The sequence below is a fragment of the Accipiter gentilis genome, chromosome 6 (genome assembly GCF_929443795.1).
Source record: "Accipiter gentilis chromosome 6, bAccGen1.1, whole genome shotgun sequence".
NCBI lineage: Eukaryota > Metazoa > Chordata > Aves > Accipitriformes > Accipitridae > Astur > Astur gentilis.
The window spans coordinates 33844740-33865553 of record NC_064885.1 but is presented as its reverse complement, the minus strand read 5'-3'; the positions used below and the strand labels follow the sequence as shown (position 1 = coordinate 33865553).

General features: G+C 45.7%; 1 protein-coding gene across 1 annotated transcript; it reads right to left on the bottom strand.

The window, feature by feature from the left end:
* Positions 1–201: 201 nt before the first annotated feature.
* Positions 202–19973, bottom strand: EIF2B5 (eukaryotic translation initiation factor 2B subunit epsilon). Its single transcript, XM_049802914.1, has 16 exons — positions 19784–19973; positions 18351–18475; positions 17449–17634; positions 17177–17354; positions 16018–16098; positions 15187–15264; positions 14794–15106; positions 14027–14172; positions 13582–13720; positions 12860–12961; positions 12112–12219; positions 11142–11232; positions 10246–10369; positions 4777–4902; positions 3128–3238; positions 202–2056 (listed from the first exon to the last, which is right to left on the bottom strand). Exons 1-16 carry the CDS (start codon positions 19934–19936, stop codon positions 1991–1993), a joined length of 2127 nt encoding a protein of 708 aa, XP_049658871.1. The 5' UTR covers positions 19937–19973; the 3' UTR covers positions 202–1990.
* Between the last annotated feature and the right edge of the window lie 841 nt (positions 19974–20814).

Below are 20814 nucleotides of genomic sequence, written 5' to 3'. Positions count from 1 at the left end.
CAAAGGTTTAATAAACTGTTCTCTACTTGTAAGCAGTGAGGTCATGAATTATCACTGAACATTTATACCAATTCAATGCTGTGCTGATTTCCTACCTGCCTATTATGTACTTAAAATCTCTTGAGAAAAAAGTAGTGATGAGTTATTTAGCTTACCCATTAAGCCCTGCTCAGGCACGTGCCACAGCTGGAGACATACAATTCAAAGTCAAACAATGCAAACAAGCCGGTAACACCAGCATAGTTTTTATTTGCTCCCTGAATTAAATATTGGCAGATACAGAAAATTCAGATACCAACTATTTCCCCAACATTTACAAGACTGAGTTTGTGATGTCAGAAAACAAAGCACATTTACGCACAATCCTGGCAACTGATAGTGTGAGTGCACAAGATCACCCTGCCTGAACATCAGTTTTTAAGAGGCAGTATCCCTGCTCTCCAGCATCCAACGCTGTCCCCTCACTGACAACTGTGGCACCACGGAACGGCCAAGTAAATATCCTGAGTGGGCAGCTCCAGTGCATTTCCCCCTGCACAGGATTTATTCCATGCTCCTCCTGAAGGGGCAGAGGCAAGGTCAGCGTATCCAACAAATAACCCACCTATGAACAAAAGCTGATTCTCGCTGTGCCTTTTTTGCTGTTCTTTGAGAGCAGGGAAGAACACAGCACAGTGACACTTCCAAGAAAGCTGTTCTTAAAGGCCTTATTGCTGCCACACATTGTCTGTGCTGGCAACAAAGTGCCAGAGGCACACTCATTCCCTGCTGCATGCAGAGTTCTCTGCAGCTGCTAAACTTTACAGTGGGTCTGCAGCACTTTCCCTGCTGTCTGAGGGAAGGGAAGTTTTCAAATAAATAAAAGGACATGAAGTAAGCAAGCTTGTATAACTGAAATCATGTGGAAACAAAAAGCATGTGCTGTTGAAGGAAATACCATTTGCTCCTTCTCACACTGGAGCAGAACTTCAGAACTTGCATCCTTCTTAAAGCAGCTGGTACAGTCAGTGCCTCCAGAGCAAAACACAAGTATAGTTGGTGCAGCAGGAGGAGCCAGGCACCTCTGCTCCCTTTTTATAAAAAAAAAAAAAAAAAAAAAAAAAAAAAAAAAAAAAAAAAAAAAGAAAGAAACAGACACTTCTCTAAAACATGTCTGCTAAGCTGGGGACGTACAGAAGACAGATCACACCCAAGATGTACAGTGATCCATACAGCATTTCACTGGCCAGTGCACATCCACTATTAGCTAACCCCCGCAGGGGGGAACTGAGCACGTATTATCCCCCATTCTACAGAAGGGGGAAACACATGGTTTTACCAACTCTACTGTGCAACCTTGTGTTAGATCCTAGCACGGCAGATGGCAAGAGATTTTCCCTTTTGGAAGGATCACAGAAGTGCCTTCTAGGCTGCAAAATGCCTTGGGCATTCTCAGACAACTGCATCTTCTCTAGGCACAGGAACTCCTGAATCCCAATCCTGCACTCCAGATCCTAATCCACATGCTCCTACTTGCCAACCTTGCCAGTGTCTCTTCAGCAGGAGTTCCATTAGCTCCAGAAGCAACAATCACTCCAGGTAACTTAGCTGTATGACCATTCTTCCACGACCCCGATGGTTAGATTTATAAGGGCGTTGTAAGCATTTGCATCTATTTGCTCCCTTTGTGTTAGTAACAAGGACCTCCCAAAAGATAGCTCATAGGATATCATATCCAGGCCCCAGAGGGATTCTAGGTATCACCACCTCCTGCTTTTCCCTTATGGCTTTTGCACTGGGCTGCAACCACCCGACATAAGGTGCCACCGGGCAAGCGAGGGAGGGAGGGAAGTGGCAAAGTTGGGAACACACAACTTAATTAACGATGGGATTGTCAGTCATTTCGATGTCAGGCCCCACATCTACACACCATGCACTGGCATTGATCTTGCCCTGCCCACTCGGCTCAGAAAGGCAGTGAGAGTGCCTCTTCTCACACCTAGCCACCATATCAGTCTTGGTCGCCGTCAGACGACTCTTCCTCTGCCTCCTCCAGCCACTGGATAAACTTCTGGAGCTGCAGAGAGAAAGAAATGTAACTGGGTAACAAGTGACACCATGCCCAACAACTACACTGTGTCAGTGAGCACCACTATTATGCACAACAGAAAGAGTGTTTCTAGGAAACACAGAGGCAGATTGAGGGAGAGAGAGACAAAAGTTTAGATTAATAACAACTGGGATGCCACAGACAAACCCAGACTGATTAGATTCCTTAGGGAGACTCCTCCAGTCAGACAATCCCGACAACACTCAGCAAAAGTTTGAGAATTTTTCAGAGCCTGAGGGAACAGAGACGACACCTTAGCCAAGACATGTTAGGAACGCTCTGCTGGGAAAACCTACTCCCCGAGAAATTGCTATAAAGAAGGCAGCTCATTTTACCTTTTAACTGGGCTCGAATTAGCAGCTGAAAGCACTGCTGACCTATACTAAGAGCTGACTTTGCAAAGGTTTTAAACAAAGTTGGAGTTCTTCAGAGATGGCTTTTTTTCCCCTGCTCCTCTTCCAGATCCAGGGAAGAGGACTGGAACAGGGCTCAGCCAAACTGCAGCACAAAGTTCTGCCTGATGGAGGGGGGACATTTATATGCTCCTTGCAACACAAGCCAAATGAAACCACTCAGTACAGCAAACGCTTAGAAATATATGTGAAGGGACGGGTGAGCCAGGAATGAAAGCTTCAAAGGAACTGCATGGGGCCAGCACGCAGGGCATTGGCCTAAAGCCCATTTCAAATGGGTGTTGGCTTAGAGAAGTTGTGCTGCTACTTCAGAAAATGCTGGACTCGTGCTACAGAGAGCCCACTAGGAACAATCTCCCTCTCTTACTACCTCCATTCCTCATCCAAACAGGATGATTATGGCAGAATGCACAGAAATGTCTGCTCTAGAGAACGAAGTTGTGTTGCTTAGTGTTCAGTGCGCTGGTGCGTTATTGGCCTACCACGTAATGGCAGCTGCTCCACAGAAGGCAACAGTGGCATCAAACTCCACTCAAAGTTTCTTTTAGCAGCTGTTGTGCGTGTATGTCTCTCTCCCTGCCCCCCCAACTCCCACCCCCCACGTTTAAACACCTTTGGGACTTACCCGCTGGTTTTTACGAAGCTGCTTTCCTTTGTCAGATGTGTCCCGCAAAGAGAACCAATTGAGAATTACATCTTCTTCCAGAATTTCCAGCTGGTAAAATGTCATCAACACCTGCATCAATTAGAAAAGAGCAACAGGGCTTTCTATAAACTCTTTTGGGGCTAGCTCATGTCCAAGCACAAAGTTTGCACATAATCTGTGTCTCCCAGCTCCATCTTTAACAAAAGGCACCCAGTCTACTTCATTTTGCTTTTATTGTTAAAAATAACTGCTTCTCCTACCAAGCCTTATGTTCCTGACAATTAGATGCTATGACACATAGTAAGTCAAAGTTCAAGCTCCATTGGCTTCAGCTCTGTGGATACAGGGTATGATAGAGAGCTGTGGGCAACAAAGGGCCACAGAAGGTGTCAGTTCAAGATGTTACTCAAGTTCTTTTTTTAAAGCACCCCAAAACCCATCCCCAAAGCAGATCTAACAAGCAACTCTTACACAGGCCCACATACGCACAACAGCAACATGTGCAGAGAAAAGCATGAATCTATCCAGCTCTTCCCCAGGCTCCCTCCTCCTGCCAGTTCTCTCTTAAAAGTGCCTTATGGCAGGTGTCAAAGCAATTGGTCATTCATCAGCTCAAACTCCTGCCCAGTACAGCAAGGGTAAGATGCAGTCATGCTTTCTCAGGGTGCCTTTGTGCTCAGGCAGAGCAGGCACTTTGCAGTTGGTCTCCTTGCAGCAGAGCACTGACAAAGCCGGCTGCCAACTCCAAATATAAAATGTCACTTCAATTCCCAGCCTCCAGGGAAACCCAGGCCCCTAGAACAATGGACACATGCCAAACAATTGCTGTAATTCAAGGGCATTTTGGCTCACCAAACTGAAGGCTTTTGGCTCCAGTCTTAAGCGCTTTGCCATTAGCCAGAAGCATTGGTAGCAAAAGTTAGGATTACTCTTCCTTGAGGAACCAAGAGTTAATCAGGCTCTAAGAGAGCTCTTCCAAAGGTGACAGGGGCTTCCTGAGACACAGCAAAAGGAAAGACTTGCGACCCAAGTCAAATACTCTCAGTGCAATAGGGCAGAAAGAACACAGGGACAAAATATTTGTGGAGGAGGGCAATGAAGAATATACTGAAAACTCTCAGAAGTGGGGAGATAGGTAATAAGACACATGTCAGCTTCCCTTTATTCCCAGTTTCATAACTAGCTCAGCCTGAATAAGAAATCCCACCCTTATTACCAGCTTTGCTTGTTTTGCTCTCTAAAGTAGGATAAACCTTTTGACAGTTAGATCCCAGGGACCATAGAGAGATGAAGTAAAGCTCTTCCTATAGCAAGCCTCTGGCCTGGCCTCTTCCAGGGTCACACAACAAGGGCATCTAGGTTAGAAGCTGCAAAATAATAGCTCTCTTCAGGCTGCATGCTGGTAATTAATACTTACCCTCAGCTGTGCTCCCTCAGAGGCACAGGCAGACATACAACTTATTATTCTTTTTTTAAAGCAATTGTTATAGATGGATTTTCTATACACCCTCTCCACTGAGACCCCAAAATTCTCTCCTTTAAAGCAAACACGCCTATGATGCAAACAGGATGCATTTCACCATGCATCTAGCAAAAACAGGTCCTCAGAGTTGGGCGTGGATACTCACTTTAGCTATCGATGTGCAGAGACTGTCATGTTCTAGGAAGAATTCCTCAATGGCAAATAAGGCATTCAAGTGATCTGACGCCCGTTTTATGTAGTTCTTAAACAATGGGGTCCAGTTCTTCAACAGCTGCAGAGGAAAACCAGAAGAGTTCCTGAGCTATGAGATGGATGTGTGCACTCAGCCCTGTTTCTCAGCTGTGCTGCACTAAGAAACTGACCCAGGGAAGCATTTTAAGAAACCATTCAGCTGACCACTTTATATATTTGCCCCACTCTGTCCATGAAACAGATGCTATTAAGTCTCGCATGCGCAGATAGGACCTGGTTTTACTAAGCAGCTTTGAGGATATCCATTAGCTTTCTTGGGTTTGCCTCTCTGGATGGAATACTAGATTATCACAATAAATGTGTTTAATATGGTACTCAAAGAAAATCACTTCACAGCAGACTGATAAGGAGAGGTACACACATGCTACTCAAATCTTCCCCCCACAGAGCAGCTGACATTTCAGTGGAACTTTCCTTCAAAGCAGAAGAGCAAGTAAGAAAAAAAGAGAAAAAGATAGTGCCAGGATAATTACCAGCTGAGTAGAAGTGGACAGTGCAAAATAGCCACCCCTAAAACAGGAACGCAGTGGAGCAGCCCCTAAGTGCAAGTCACACGTGTGCCTGCAAGTTTGTTTGGATCCTGGAGTCTGCTGCAGGGAATGGGTGGGAAGGATGAAGGGCAAGAAGTTGTTACACTATTAGCTGATCTCAGTTTTCTCCTCCAAGGCTTATTTTTTATGAAGTCTTTAGTTTAATGATTTTGGTGCTGCCTCTTCAAACAGTATTTCTGTCCAAGTCCCCCACAGCTTTTTCACTTGTTGTACATATCTGGAAGGCAAGCAGCAGGGAAAGCTCTGCAAAGCAGCACAGAATGACCTGAATCTGGGATAGAAGGTAATAAAGATACTTAGACCCCTGTCCATAACAGTTTTAAAAGGTATCAGAACTAGGACAAGATACAAAAATTCCTCACTGGCCACATCATGACCAGACCATCTTACAAAAACATTGCAGGAAATTAAATCAGAGTTCCACATCTTTTAAAATGGATTAACTCAACAGCAGGCATTCCTGCAACTACATCCCTGGCATGCCCATACAGATACACTGTTTTGCTGTGCCTTCAACAGTGTCTCCTTACAGAACACATCTGGTCTGTTTTGAACAGAAACAGGTAATTCACAGGGGCTTGGGGTTCGATGAAGAAGCTCTGAGTCACCTATATTCAGGGTTAATCAGCATTAATCTGTCCAGGACAATTGTTAACAGGCAGTAGCCCTGCCAGACGGAGAACTCCAGGACACATAGCGGAGCTAAAACCCAGGCTAGCGTGGACTACCAAAGGTAGCCTGTATTACAAAACAGTGCTCAACTACTCCATAATACTACACTCCATCACCTCTTCAGACACGTTTGCTATGCAACCATGCTGGAATTTGCATGCCTCAAGCAGAAACAAAGGCAATTAGTACAAACAAACTGATCTGTATAGTAGTACATTGACTGGCTCAAGGAACAACAGTAACAGCACAGAATGATCCTAATCATCATGGTATCACAACAAAAAACTGAGGGTTGCATGGCATATTTCCAGAAAGTATTTTAGCCTTTAGCAAAATGCTTAATCCTAAAGACTCTTCCCTCCTCTATAAGCATCTCCTGCATTTTTTTATCCTTTGGAAATATTCACCTCACATGTAGTAAAGCTACTAGCAAGTTCCTTCCAGGCTAAGAAATATTTTGTAATACCTTTCTGTTAATGCCTTTAAATCCTAAGTGGGCACAATTCTAACCAGAAGCTATTGAGTTTCTGAAAGCAAGTTATTTATAAAGAAAGCAGAGCTATAAACACTCACAACCCCAGGACTCAATCAAGTATGCCTATTTCTGGGAAAGAGAAAGAAGAAAAAGTATACCATCTCAAGTCAAGAACATGCACTGTACTGTAAATGGTGCTAATGGGGAAAGTAGGGCTCAGCCTCACACAGCCCCTACCAAAAATACACTTATGAGCCTGTATGACCGGAGAGGCTGTTTTGAGAGTTTCATGAAAATCTGAACTGGGGAATTGGAAGCTTGCAATTATTTTAGATTGAGTAAAAGACTGAAAAATGTGAAGATACCTCACAAAGAGCCCTATGGACAATATCATAACTTTCCAGGCTTTGACTCTACCTGGGTAACTCCTCAAAACAATCTACAGTATGCAAAAAGCAATCAAATTCCTCTGACAGGTCGATGCATTTTTCATCAGATCTGGTCAGTGATGCTGTATCAACTTCAAAGAGGTTTGTGATCCACTTTTCTTTTTCCAGAAGAACAGTCTCGACACCAGTCCTATTTTACCCCTACCTCCAGCACAGAACACCATCGTGAAGTACATGCAAAGCACAAGGGACAAAGCTATAATTACAAGCTGTTACACCGTAACAGCATCTGTGCTGATCACCATGAATTGTTTCAGTGAAAGCAGAGATCCATTTTGTCCCTGAATAAGTGATCCCATGTTGTATTCACTTGCATGACATTACAAAAGAGTAAGGCTCCCTAAGAGAGACCTGAAGAGGTGCACCACACATGCTAGCTACTGGGCAGCAGTGCAGGCACTGGCCAGCTCAGCAAACTGAACAACTATATTGCCTCCCCCAGCCAGCACCCTTTAGACATCCTCACCTACATAACCTTTTTGATGCTGCTTCAGTGACAACATAAGCACAGCCTTCAGTTTATCAGTAGCTTCAGCCATGTTTGCTAAAATCATGTCTACAGTTCTAGGAAAGGTCTGGTTTTCTGTACCACCTCTGCTTTATAACTTGTACAAGAGCCAAACAAGATGCCTGACATACATTGAACTGGACAACTCTATTTCTCAAGCCTCCACGTTTCATCTGAAAAATACCCACGGGCATATCCTTTACCGGATGCTTGTTTCCTAAAATTGCTGCAACACTTAAGAGCTTCATGCTCAGGGGCCAGCACTTCAGAGCACATACTGTGGTTTCCAAGTCAAACCATACATCATAACTATGGCATTTCTACAATTTCCCCTCCTGAGGTGTCTGGGACCGCTCTACCATCACTCTTACACAAGCAACCCATCTTCCTTCAACATCTCTTAGTCAGAGTTGAGCTACAGAGAGAGTGAGAAACATAAACCAGTTCTGTAAAGTTCAGTGGGCTTCTGATATTCACCACTCTCAGAATGCAAGTATCCCCATCTCATACAAAATAACACTTTGCCACATGTAAAACATCATAAGCAGATCTCAGCCTAATACTGCTATTGACTGAGGCAGCTTTAGCTGCATAGCTACACGCTTCAGCTACATGCTTTCATTAGGTACTAACCTATACCAAGCTAATGCTTGGGATTCTCAGGGTGTACGTATTAGTAAATTAATGGAGTGTACTTTTTACTTAACTATGGAACCACAAGTTGCAGAAAAGCCACTGTTTCAGATGCTGTACAAACATGCATGTTCTGCCCAAAGAAATAGACTCTTCTCTTCAGAGCACTGTTGGTAAATACACAAAGCTGTCCACGAAGACCATCAAGGTCTGATTAATGTCTTTGAAGGCTCATTCACTACCTCCATTAGAGGCACATCTCAGCTCAAACATATTGGGTTATTGTAACAGTGACTAACATCACATGTGCAATTGAACATTAACAGTATACCTCACCAGGATACTGCCTTCCTGCTGATTTCAGTACAGAACGCCAGCACAATTCTGCACACAGTAAAGACACTGAGGCACAAAACTGTCCCAGAGAAGGATTAGCTAAGAAACTTCCTGGTTATTCTTTACAAAGGAGCATCTGGAGAAAGTGGCTGCCATGATGGTCAACTGATTTGACACTTGGCTCTCTGATAAATCTAAGGATAATTTGTGTTTCATAAATGCACATGCCACACAATTCCCTGCCTAGAGAAATTCCACTTGTCCATGACACGGGGCATGGTCACCCCGAACATTACATTTAGATTATTATCGCTTTGCACTAAAGGCAAGTTGATTTGCTGTTTCTGCTGTTAAACATGAGCATCAGCTAGGCAATTACACAAAACATTACACATTTGTATAGTATCCTTTATCCCAGACTAGAACCTCTTCTGACTGGGTGCTGCAGTGAAGCTCTCCTGTCCTACTCATACTAGATTAGGAGCCCAATCTGGGACACAGAAAGACATGCTGTATCCTAGCTGGAAAAAACCCCACGACCATCCTACACAGCTACCAACTCCACACAACCTGTTGTCTAGACGTACTGCTTTCCGCTTAGAATCTAACACCTGCTTTAACATTTTCTTCAGTCCTCCTCCTTCAATTCTCTCTTTCCAGGACAGGACACGCTATTCAAGAAAACAGTCTGGAAAAATGAACAAAAGCAAGCAGAATTTAAACAGAGTGAACAGCAAAATCTCACTAAGCCAGCTGATGAATAGATCAGTTCACATGGATGTTTCCTACAGAAGGCATCGCCACACCTCCAGGGGATGAATTAAGTGCCATACTTACACCTACATAAAGAAGAATTAGTTTTCCACCCTTCCCCATCAATTGAAAGCACATACTTCCTCAGAGAAATGATTATGGGATGTCTAGTGTTCCTCTTTAGCTCCACCTCCTAAAAAAATTAAACTAGTCCTTCCCAAACATGTGTCAGACCCATTCATTCTGAAAGAGCACCTTCGTAACCTGTAGAGTTTGCAAACTCAAATACATAAATGGGCTATAGCAAAGACACAAAAATACTACAACAGCTTCAGCTTGGATCGACAAAACCATTAAGATAAGACTGCCTGCTTTTTAAAGCAGATCCTACCCTATTTTGTCCCCCTTAAGTCAGGAAACAGAAATTGCTCTCACGCAATTATACAACCCATCTCTTTAGAGATACAACAGAACTGCGTATCTTTGCTCAAAGACAACAGTATCATGCCTTTGCAATTGGCTGGAAAAAAATTGGCAGCAATTACAGTATGCAGACAAGTAAAACCTTGGAAAGGATCCCATTGGGAGAGGAGCGCTCCCTGCTGCTCCAGGGACAGGGCTTATGATGGATTGGAACCGGGTTCCTGGAATGCAAGCCTGTAAAGAAGTCTCTAACAGTCCCTCTCTTTTCTCTTCTATGAGTGATGCACTTCCACTATCATACAGAGGTAACAGAAACAAGCATAGGTTTTGAAGTAGAGCTCCCCACATCTACAGTCTCAGCTGAGTTCTGTCAAGCAGGTACAATAGTTTCAGTTCACTTATACTTCTCTAGAAGACAAAGAGGCTCATGATCTCAAGGAGTTCAAGTGGCTTCAGGCTTAACCAAAAAGACTTCTCAGCCAGGAACTACCTGGGGCATCCAGACAGACTCCTACACACTAGGAGACAAGCCCAAAGAAGAATCAAATGGAGCAGGACTCACAGGAAGTAATGCTGAGAAATAGTTCTGGGAGTCCAGGTTTGCATCCAGCTGCTGCAGTGGGAACTCCAGGATCACTTTACTGAGCACCTGCATCATCTCCTTCAGGCCAATGTTATAGGCATACCTGCGAGGAAAAAAGGCAAAAACCCCCAACGTTTCACACCATCTGACCTCTGCAGACCACACCTCTTCACAGAGATACAGCAGAAAATTATTTTCATTTTCCAGACTTGTTTTTTATTTGTTTGGTTGGTTTTACAAATATTCAGGCAGTAAAACCACCTTGCGTTGCATCAGGCCCTGCATAAGGCCACAAGTCCTGAAAATCTGCTATCACAGTAGAACAAGCTGCTGCAGGGACAGCACCCTCACATTTACTAGAGTGCTGTAGGAATACTGTTGCGCAAAAGAAGGGAAACAGGTTTGTATTTGAGAAATACTACGTAAAAGGCACTCTGATTATGCGTTCTAGACTTGCTGCTGTAATAAGAGTGGACAAGCAACACCACAGCACAGCCCCAGCTGCAGGCAGCTGGCTGAATATTGCAATGCACAGAGGAGCAGCCCCTGCATGAACTTACAGGCAGTCTGTGCCAAGAACTGGCTTGCTCTCTTCAGTCCACAGTTACTTAATAGCAATTCAATCTCTTGCTACAAGAATTGGGGCAGGAAAAGCCTAACCACTGAGGATGCTATAGATGCAGCTGGTGCTCTCCATCAAATCCTGTCATCATTCAGTCATGATCTCTAATCTGCATTTCTCATGCTCTATACTGATAAAATTAACGTTTAACAATTGAACGTGGGTATTCACATGGTTTCTTCTCTTCTTTCTAGATCCACTGTCAAACCCAACTGTTCAGCATAAGGGACAGCATCCCTAAGGGAAAACTCACTTGAGGGAGTTGATTTCCAGGACCAGGTTGTCACAGGAAATGTTTTCTTCTTCACCCCTCTGTAACGTACCCAGAACCTCATTCTGGAAAACTAATGAAGGAAAGGACAGGTAGTTAGACATGAGAGGGAAAAAAATAGATTCTTCAAACTGTTCATTACTGAAGAAACTGTATCCCTAAAGGAGGCATTCTCACACAGATGTCTATTTGTTTTCCGTAAGCTGGCACAAACCCACATCAACCATACTTAGGAGTAGTGGAATATAATTCAAATAAAGGAGTCGACCTACTAGATACCACTGATCTATCCACACAAACCAGTACCAAGCTATTTACTTTGGCAACCTTTTAAAAGAGTAGAGTTTCTATTATGCTTTCACAATCTAGCCTTTCCTATTCAGACAAACGTCATCTTTCCCTAACTAAAGAGGTGAACTCAAACCTAAAATTTATTGGTTTAATTTCCTTTGGGGAGATATTTTAACATGAAAAAGGTGTGCTTTTTTTCCCAATTTGGCTTGAACACCTTTCAAATCCAGGTAAGCTTAACACAACAAAAGAACACCAAAATATATCTGCCAAAAGAGGCAGGTCCTACAAGGACATTTAATTCTCCAGCATGATTACAGCAGTAAGCTGTCTACACAGGGAAACTCTGCTGAACCTTCACACAATCTCTGAGTTTAGGCAATGACACTGCCATTTAAACAGACAACTCAGGGAGGTCGCTTTCATGACGGCCCAGTGATCAGGGGTGAGAAAGATGAGATTCTTTGTCTAGCTTCTTATCCTTGACTGCCTTGGGTTATCACAAGAGCAACACAGGGGAAATTAAGGAAGTGAGGTCAGGAAACAAACATGTTCTAGACATCTACAAGTTTTCCAACACACCTAGACAATACAGCACAAATCTCACACTCACGGTATGACCTGCAGGCTCACCATACTTCTTAACAGCCCCATCTCTCACCTTTGATATCATCTAGCTGAGGGGACGCTGCCCGACTGTCTGGCTCCTCAGAACCCATGCTGAGGTCACTGTCCGACTCGCTCTCTTCCTCTGAATGCATAGCTGGGCCTGATGAAGAAGAGAAGACACAGCATTCAACACTCAAAAGCTGCAGCTGTCATATGCATGAGGTACCACGTGTCCCACGGACTTCCCAACCAAGTCAGCAACTATCTGTCCTTGCAAGGAAGCTTCTGCTTACAGGTCCAGATGATTAGATTTGCTGCAGAGGGAATGCTACAGCTGGCACTAGGATAATGGGACTTTTTAAGAGTCTGCAGGCAGACAACAAAGGACAGGGACAGAAGTAAATGCATTTTGCGCAGACTGCTGACTCATGATGGAGCAATGTCAGCAGACACTGTCACTAGCAGGAAGAAAGCCAGCAGTACCCAGAATAGCCAAAGCATATTCCCCTCTAAGGGAGGGCCTGGTATCCCATAGTGCGCCATTCACAGCACAGACAGTTGTGTGTGTTAGCATAAGTCAAAGGTATAATAAACATCGAGCACAGGAAGAGAGAGAATCTGGTTCACCATCTGTTTTCACCTCTCACCTTGCCTCCACACACATATGTTATCCGGAGCCAGTCTGCTTCACAAAGCCCAGGTCTTACTCTGAACACAATTACCAGGGTCCCACTCAGCCAGTTTCCCTGACACAGGTCTGTCTGTCCATCCCCAGGTGACTACACTAAACTTTTCCTCACCCCATAGGCTTTGTCTCTGCTCTTCTTCATCCTCTTCATTCTTGTCATCTGCTTTCCAGAGATAGCCTCTGCCCTCTGAGCCTACATCCTTTTTATTGTAACCTGAAAAAGAAACAGTTATTAGGAGGTAGATGTACTGCATCAGCTTACAGGCAAACCTGAAATAGATGGGTATAACCTGCATATTACTGCTCCTAAATATCCTTCAATGAGAGGGAGCCAGGATTCCTGCAGATGCATAGAGATTTCAGCTTTTATCTTCTCACTTGCCTTGACAAGCGACCGACTTGCTGCTCTCTACAGCAGCAACATTCATCTGACCGTGTTTAGATCCCTCGACAAACCCAAACTGACAGAAACAGTATTTCACAAGGACAAAGTCCTTGTACACAGTCCAGGTATGAGGACATAGATCTTGCAACCTGCCTTGAACTGAACATCTCTTCCAACTTCAGCTTATTGTGTCTTACAAGGCTCCTAATCTAAGAAAAGCTGACTCTCCAAAGATTTTAATACTGGGGTACTGAGGTACATCTCACTGTCCAACTTGAGCCAAATATCCTTGCCTGCCCTACTGAAAATACATGTTCCAAGCTGAATGCAGCACTAAGCTCCGGCCTGGCACTGTAGAGTTTAGAATGGGGGAGGGAAAGACCCCAAAAGATCATGGAAGGCAAAGCCCTCTGCATAGCCTGAGTGCATGGAGCCAGAGACTCTCATACCTTTTAGTTTCACTTTGCTTTCCTCCTTGTTCACACCAGAATCATCACTGAACTGGTCATCATCCTCTTCTTCCTCATCTGGTGGGTGCAGAGAGATCACTGTGCCTTCAGAAAGAGTGATGCCAGGACCTACTACTACCTGCAAATATGTGCAACATACCTTAATGAAGAAATATCCCCATTGCCCCCTTGTACCTCCACCAGCATGGACAACAGCTGCTCCAGACAAGCTGTATACTAACAAGTATAAGTGAAGACATCAGCACTGCTAGATCACATACCGTACTACCCTAGCCAAACAAAAGGAAGAAAAAGATGGGAGCAATAGCATACCGCCCACCTCTGCAAAAAGGCTTGAAGCAGCCCTGTATTCTGCTATGGTCTACCGTAGTCTAGTAACCTACCAAGAAAGGCGGAAAGCAGAACAGACATAAATACAGCTCACCTGAGAAGACAGGACACAGTGGGGCTTTAGCTTTACTTTCTCCTTCACTTCAGCTTCATCGCAGATAACAGAATGGCAGATCTCCACGTTATCTGCTATGTGTACTCTGTCCCAGAGAAAAGCTCCGTCCAAAATTACTTTATCACCTGTTACACATCACCAAGCACAAATATGTTGAGCAAGGCAGTTTGCTGCTCTCCCACACTGCTGAGTCCACTAGAAAGCACCTTACTGAATCCCAATGCCCTTGATGCATGATGGATGTTAGATGAAAGGTAAAAATTGGCCTTAAGAGGCCTAGGGCCATTTCTTACCCAAAGCTAAAAGACAAGTTTGTTCTCTGCAGAGACTTAACAAGTTGACAGCAGCAACTGACATCTTGGTTTTGCACAAATACAGCCAACTCACAAAAAAATTCCAGCCAAGACTAGGATGAAGGAGTACCAGGCAGCTCACAAAGACAGGGACAGATGTCCCTCATTTGCAGGATGTTGGTGGGTGATAACTCTAGATCAGTAAACGTCATGCATTCTCTACTGCTGAAATTACTTATTTGCATGAATTGCCTTCTACCTTTCAGCATCATTATGGTACCCTGAAAACTAATCTATTTCCTCTGCTGGAAAATCAAGCTTTTCTCCTTTCTTCCCACTAGAAGTCAATTAGTACCCACCTATCATCCTCTCTGAGAACCAAATGCACTTTAAATCCCAACAACCTGTGCCCTTGCCTGGCAAGGCATGAATGTTCCCCATTCTGGTACTCACCTATCCTACAATTCTGCCCAATAACACTGTTTGTTATGGAGCAGTTGCTGCCGATGACCGTTCCCTGCCCAATGAGTACGTTCTCTTCCAGCACGCTGCCGTGGCCAAGGCTAACATCCACCCCTCGGTAAATGTTGTGTTTAGAATGGGTGTAACTCTGATTCTTGTCATCAGTGAAGTTCATCTCTGGAGTCAAAGGATAAACCCAGCGCCGGATGATGTCAGAGCACACAGCTTCATACATTAGCAGGTTGCATATATGGGCACCGTACTCTTCTGTTGTTACATGCATATGGATCTGGTTCCCCAGGACCTGGGAGACAGGCAGGAGCACGTCAGAAGATTCTCTAATGCAAGGTAATAGGATCTCCCTTGTAACAACCCTCTTCTTACCTCCTCATTCACCAACAGACCACGCACAAAGTCATCTCGTGTCTGGTAGTCAAAATTGTCTGTGAACAGCTCAGCCACCTGCCAGGAATAAAAGATAAGGAAATAATATAATTAGCAGAAAATGTTGCCAGAGAAGTCAGATAATTAAAGGCTGTTCAGTGGTTCTCAGAGAGCTGAGTTATACAGTACAGGAAAGTGATGCTCTTGCCTTGAATTAAGCTTTGATTCCTCCTGATAGGAGTGTTGACCGTCCCATCTCCTCCTCCTATCAGAGACTGTGAATAGATTCTGGTTTTCAGAAGGGGCAAAACAGTGCTTTAGCATTTCCACGCAATCTGCACAGCCTCACTTTTAGTTTCACTCCCGAAGGAAGCCTGGGGACTAGCTTTTTCAGATGTGGAAGAGACATTAGCAAGCCTAGGCTGGAATAACCCTGAATGTTACCCTAACACAGTACCAGCTTGCAAGTACTGACACTTTTCCATAGCATAGCCATCACCTCTGCTCCACAGATGTTACTATACTTGGAAGTGAAATCACTTATTTTCCAGAACAGTTTCACCCTATGCCAAATCAGCCAGTCTACCAATGCATCCACTGTCTAGTTCTGCCTGGGCTTGAGCAGCAGATGCCAGATACAGACTGAGCACCCACACAGTCCACAGAGCAGTGCCACATGATCGCTCAATCTCTCAGCTCAGTCACTGCGCACAACTGAGAGTTCTGGTTTCAAAACCTAGTACACTCAAGCTGAATGCACCCCCTGCACACCAGCAGGACAAAGGGAGCAATGCAGATTGAATTTTGGAGCCTCAGAAGGGCAGAACTCACCTGCGGAGAGCAGATGCTGATATGACAATCCAGCAAGTCATGGCGCACCTCAACGTTCTCAATAGAGTTCTGGAACAGACTCTGAAAGAGGAAAAAATTCAGATGATCCGAGTGCCTTACAGAGTACCGAACCCCAAAAGCCTTCTATAAGCCGGGGCACTATTGATTGAATTATTAAACTACCTGAAGTTCTGAAGATCAGAGGAATCTACAATCTACACTGAAATACAAGCTTAGCAGGCACAGCCTGGTCACACACAGAGCTGCATGTCAGTCAGAAGAGACTGGCCTCATCTTTACACAGTGCAGCTCTCCAAGAAACAGCTTGTACTTTGAACAACCACTTTTCCTCCAAGAGGCTCTTTACCTTAGTTGCTTGGAGCTACAAATGTACAAAGAACATTAATAAATCAAAAGAGGTATTCATAGTTTCCATACCCCCTGTGGATTTCTACAGCTGTGGGTTGTTTTTTTGTTGTTGTTTTTTGCTTTGGTTTTTCCTTTTTGGTTTCCTACAGTGATTTTTGCTTTCAACTGAAGGTAAAAAATAATCTACTGATTACTGATTTGGGGATGAAAATGCCATATAATCAGAGTCTTAGTTCCAAGTTGAAAAAAGAAAAAGATCCATCTATCTCACTGGAGAAAGTGCCTCCACAGACATTTACAAAGCATTTACTACATTATTAGGTGAAGAGTATAGGCAGAGGTAATAGGAAGTACTATCCCTTGCATGTGCTGTTATTCCACCCCCCATGCCAGGCTCAGTGCCGCTTCAAAATGGTTTGTGTATGATAGCAGTATATGCATCCCAATTTGGGAACCCCTGTGACAGTACAAATCATCCACCCCTCCTTTGTTTCACATGGAGAAAAGGAATCAAATAAATGCAAAAACTGAATTGTGAGAAACATGTCTGCCCCATCATCATACTCTGAAATGAATCCCAAACGTGTGTCCCTGCACAATGTCATCAAGCCTCAAATGAAGGTTAAAGGAAAAAAAAAAGCCACTTTACCAAGAGTTACTTCCTATCATCTGCTCCTCCAAAAGAAGCAGCAAGCACAGTTCCCCAGCCCTCACTCAAGGAGGACCTCCTCCCTGGGGTGGGCTGCTTCACTACTGCAGCCCTTTTCCACCTGTCAGGTTCCAGACGCACCATAGGAAAGCGGAAGCGTTTCAGCCCCTGTGTTCTCTGGTAGTGAAGGACACGGTTTGTGGCACTGTCCATAGCAATAACAATGTCATCCTCTTTGCACCTGGCATGGTGACCAGGTGAGGACTCCTTGAATATCATCGTCATCACAGAAACATTCTTTTCCATCTTACGACGCAACCTGAAAAAGAAGGGCAGAGCTTTCAAATCACTCTTTAGAGAGTTAGAGCCCAGTCTCAGCACGCCAGGCAAGCGTACACTCTTTCAACACGTACTTGTGCTCTTCCAGGGCTTTCGATATATTGAAATTGGACACCACATCTCCAGTGACGAGAATGAAGTCGGAACGAACAAGGGACTTGGCATCAACGTCTCGTAGCACATCACCAAGGGAGCGGTACAGGTCAGAAGTCACAAAGCGCACCGTGTTGGGAGAGGTGTGGCGGCACCACTTAGATTTTCTGGAAGGAGAAAAACACATCAGGAAGGCATAAAGAGGATATTTCTATAGAGAACACGCTAGGACACAGTGCTCCAGTGCACGCCACATCTGTAAGTGAATGCAGGGAGAACGCTATTACGAGCCCACAATCGATAGGCTTAGGTATGCTCATTTGCACACAGCAGATGAACTGAAGAGGGTTAGACTTTGAGACTGTAGCTTATGGAAACTTAGGAAACCTGACTCCACTGCAAGCCAAGTTTTGACAAAGGAAAAGCAAAAGTTACACACAACCCAAGCTTTTTTTCCCTCAGAAAGCAGTATGTCAGGCAGGGAAAAGACTGCATGCTTCTCTTTAGCATGCAAACCTGCAGCATGCAGAGGCAAAGATGTTGAGAGAGTTGTTTTCATATACTGCATGGCATACCAAGACAGAGCATAATGCAAAGGGTGGTACTCTAATTTACATGGCTACCCACAGGAAACCCCTGCTTTTAGACAAGAAAAGTTAAATGCTAATATAACTGCAGTCCCAAAACACTCAACCCTTTTAATACACTGCACAACCACACTCCTTCACAGGAGGAATGGCCTTTTTTAAGATGTGCTAGGAGACAACCATTGAAAGGGAATCTCTCGCACACAGTTTTCATCAGAAGGATCAGTAAGACCTTTGAGGCTTGCTGGAGAAGAATCCTTTCTGTGATAAAATTAAAAAGAGGAAGAGATTCTTACTGTAAATGCTCTTTTATCTCGGCTGACTTCCAGCAGCAGAAAACAAAGGTTTCTTCCACTCCAGTTGCTGTTAGGAACTCCAAGGTATAGTCAATCATGGCCACATTTGCCATAGGTAAAAGAGCCTAAAAAAAACCCCCAAAATGAAAAACATATGGATAGCTGAACAAATGCTCTGTACCTCAACATCAGCAACAGCCCCTTCCAACTTGAGAATATAATATCATCATTAGTACCAGAAAAATAACACGAGTAACTGCTCCACCACCTTTTATCAAAAATTTTTAGAGTTGATCTAAACAGTAAGAGCTAGCTTCTGATTTTCTATAGGGGCAGATCCTTAGTTCAGAAAGGAAGGCATAAAAAAAAAAAGTGAAGTTATCACACGGAAAACCCTTTAAGAAGACTCAGATAAATGAGACACACTGAAAAAAAAAAAAAAAAAAATCCCAGAGTGCTGATTCCCTGACTCAGGCTTTAACTGTTTCAAGAAAAACCTGTCAGACATGAATGATGAAGCCACAGGAATATGACTGTCCAGAATTAAACAAGAAAAAAAAAAAAACCAACCCACCAACCTAAAGTGAAGTAAGTATTCTCTTGACTTGAGATTCAAGCCACACTTTTAAACCGAATTACTGATTCACAACTGAGTGATCTCATACTACTCTTTAATTCATTTTTGGTGCTGTTTTGTTTCAGGCTTGAGCTCGCGTGTATAATTATGACCACCACAAACATTCAATCAGCAAACGAAGCAAGATAATTGTTCAGACCTAAATTCTCCAGAAGCGCTCGTTCCTTTAACATACAGCCTTCTGATCAGGATAATTACAGCGCTTTCCCCATCCACTTTTCTGGCCATATTCTTTTACCCATTACTGCTGGCAAGGACGAAGACTTTGCTCCTTTCCTCTATGTGAAACAAGCCTGCCCAAACCCGCTGCTGCTCCTGCATCAGCGACAGACTAAAAGCAAACGGTGCAGTTTGCTTTGCCATATGGAAGAGCGAACAGCAGCAACGCAGCAACGAGATCCTCGCTGCCTCTCCAGCGGGGGATATAAACTCTTACAAATAAGAACCGGTCAGCGGCCTCCACAGCGTGGGGGAAAGCGGGAAAAGCCGCGGCGGTGGGGGCTGCCCGAGCCCCGAGCGGAGGCAGGGGCCCGGCAGCACCCCAGGACCTGCCGGGAGCGGCTGGGGGGGCCTCGCCTTCCCCCGGCCCAGCCCGGGGCTCGCACGGCGGAGGACGCCGCGAGCCCGGGACCGACCCTCGCTGCCGGCGAGCACTCCCCCTTTCGTCAGAGGCCTGCCCGCTCCAGCCCCGCCAGGGACGGGGCCGGGCCGGGACAGGACAGGCGGCCCCAGAGGAACCGGCCCAGGGGAGGCGGCAGCAGCAGGCGGGGAGGGGGGGAGGGGGGGAATTTCTCACCCGCGGTCGGTCTTTGGAGATAGGGAAGAAGCGGCGGTTGAAGCTGTCGGCGACCAGCACGGCCTGGAGCGGCGGCGGCGGCTCCTCCTGCGGGTCGGGCCCGCGGGCCGCCCCCGCGCCGGTCCCCCGCCTCGCCGTGCCGCGGGCCGCCATCTCCTCACGCTGCCTCAGCTCCCCCCTTCCGCTTCCGAGTCCGCGCCGGAAGCAGCGACGGGAGCTCGGCGGGGACAGAATAGCGCGAGGCGGCGGCGCCCCTTCGCGGCCTGGCAGCCGTCCCCGGTCCCCGCCCCTGCGGCCCCGGCCGGCCGGTTGAGCGAAGCCCGGCTCCAGAGAGCCGGGCAGGCCCTGCCGGGGCCCCCGCTCCCTGAGCGTCAGCCAGTCTAGCAGAAGGCAGGGTCCGGGGTGCGGGTAGGCGGAGAGGGCAGCTCCAGGAGGGCTTCGGGAGTCCCTCCTTGCCTCCCCAGCCTTTCGCCCCGTCCGCCGGCACCTGCGTGGAGAAGATCCGCCATTGCCAAGTGGATCTTCCTCAGGCAGAGCGGTGGGAGCCGGTTGCTCGCAGGGGCTGCGGCAGCGCTGCCGGCCCTGCCTGCGCCTCGGGAGCGGGAGAGAGGCTTTTCAGCAGCAGCCCCAGAGGAGGGAGAGGGCGGAGGGGAGAGCGGCGCTCCCCACCGTGACAGGGGACAGTCAGGACCCAGTGGAGGAGAGGGGAAGGCCTGAATGTCCCACATACAGGCATTTCCCAGATGACCTCGGGGTGCATGTAGTACTTTGGTGCAACCCCGGGGATTTCCAGCGTAGGAAAAAGTTGTGTTTTCTTGATACGCTTCCTAGCTGCCACGTGCTTGTGCTGCATTTCCAGATGCCCATCCACTGTTTCGGCAAAGGCCAGCCTTGCTGTGAACCAACCCTTCGGCACTCGCCTTCCATCAAGGAGTGATGACCAAAACCTGCAGTCGCTGAGGGACTTCTTGGAGCCCACCCAGAGGCACTTCCAGAGAGGAGGAGAGGAAAGAAAATGTGGTTTCTGGGGG

Excerpts from the sequence above, each read along its gene's own strand:
- EIF2B5 (XM_049802914.1), bottom strand. The coding sequence starts at position 19,936 with ATGGCGGCCCGCGGCACGGCGAGGCGGGGGACCGGCGCGGGGGCGGCC. Across the intron at positions 12,962-13,581 it reads AAGCAAAGTGAAACTAAAAG|GTTACAATAAAAAGGATGTA; the intron begins GTATGAGAGTCT and ends TTTCTTTTTCAG. Across the intron at positions 4,903-10,245 it reads ATTTCTCAGCATTACTTCCT|CTGTTGAAGAACTGGACCCC; the intron begins GTGAGTCCTGCT and ends TTTCCTCTGCAG.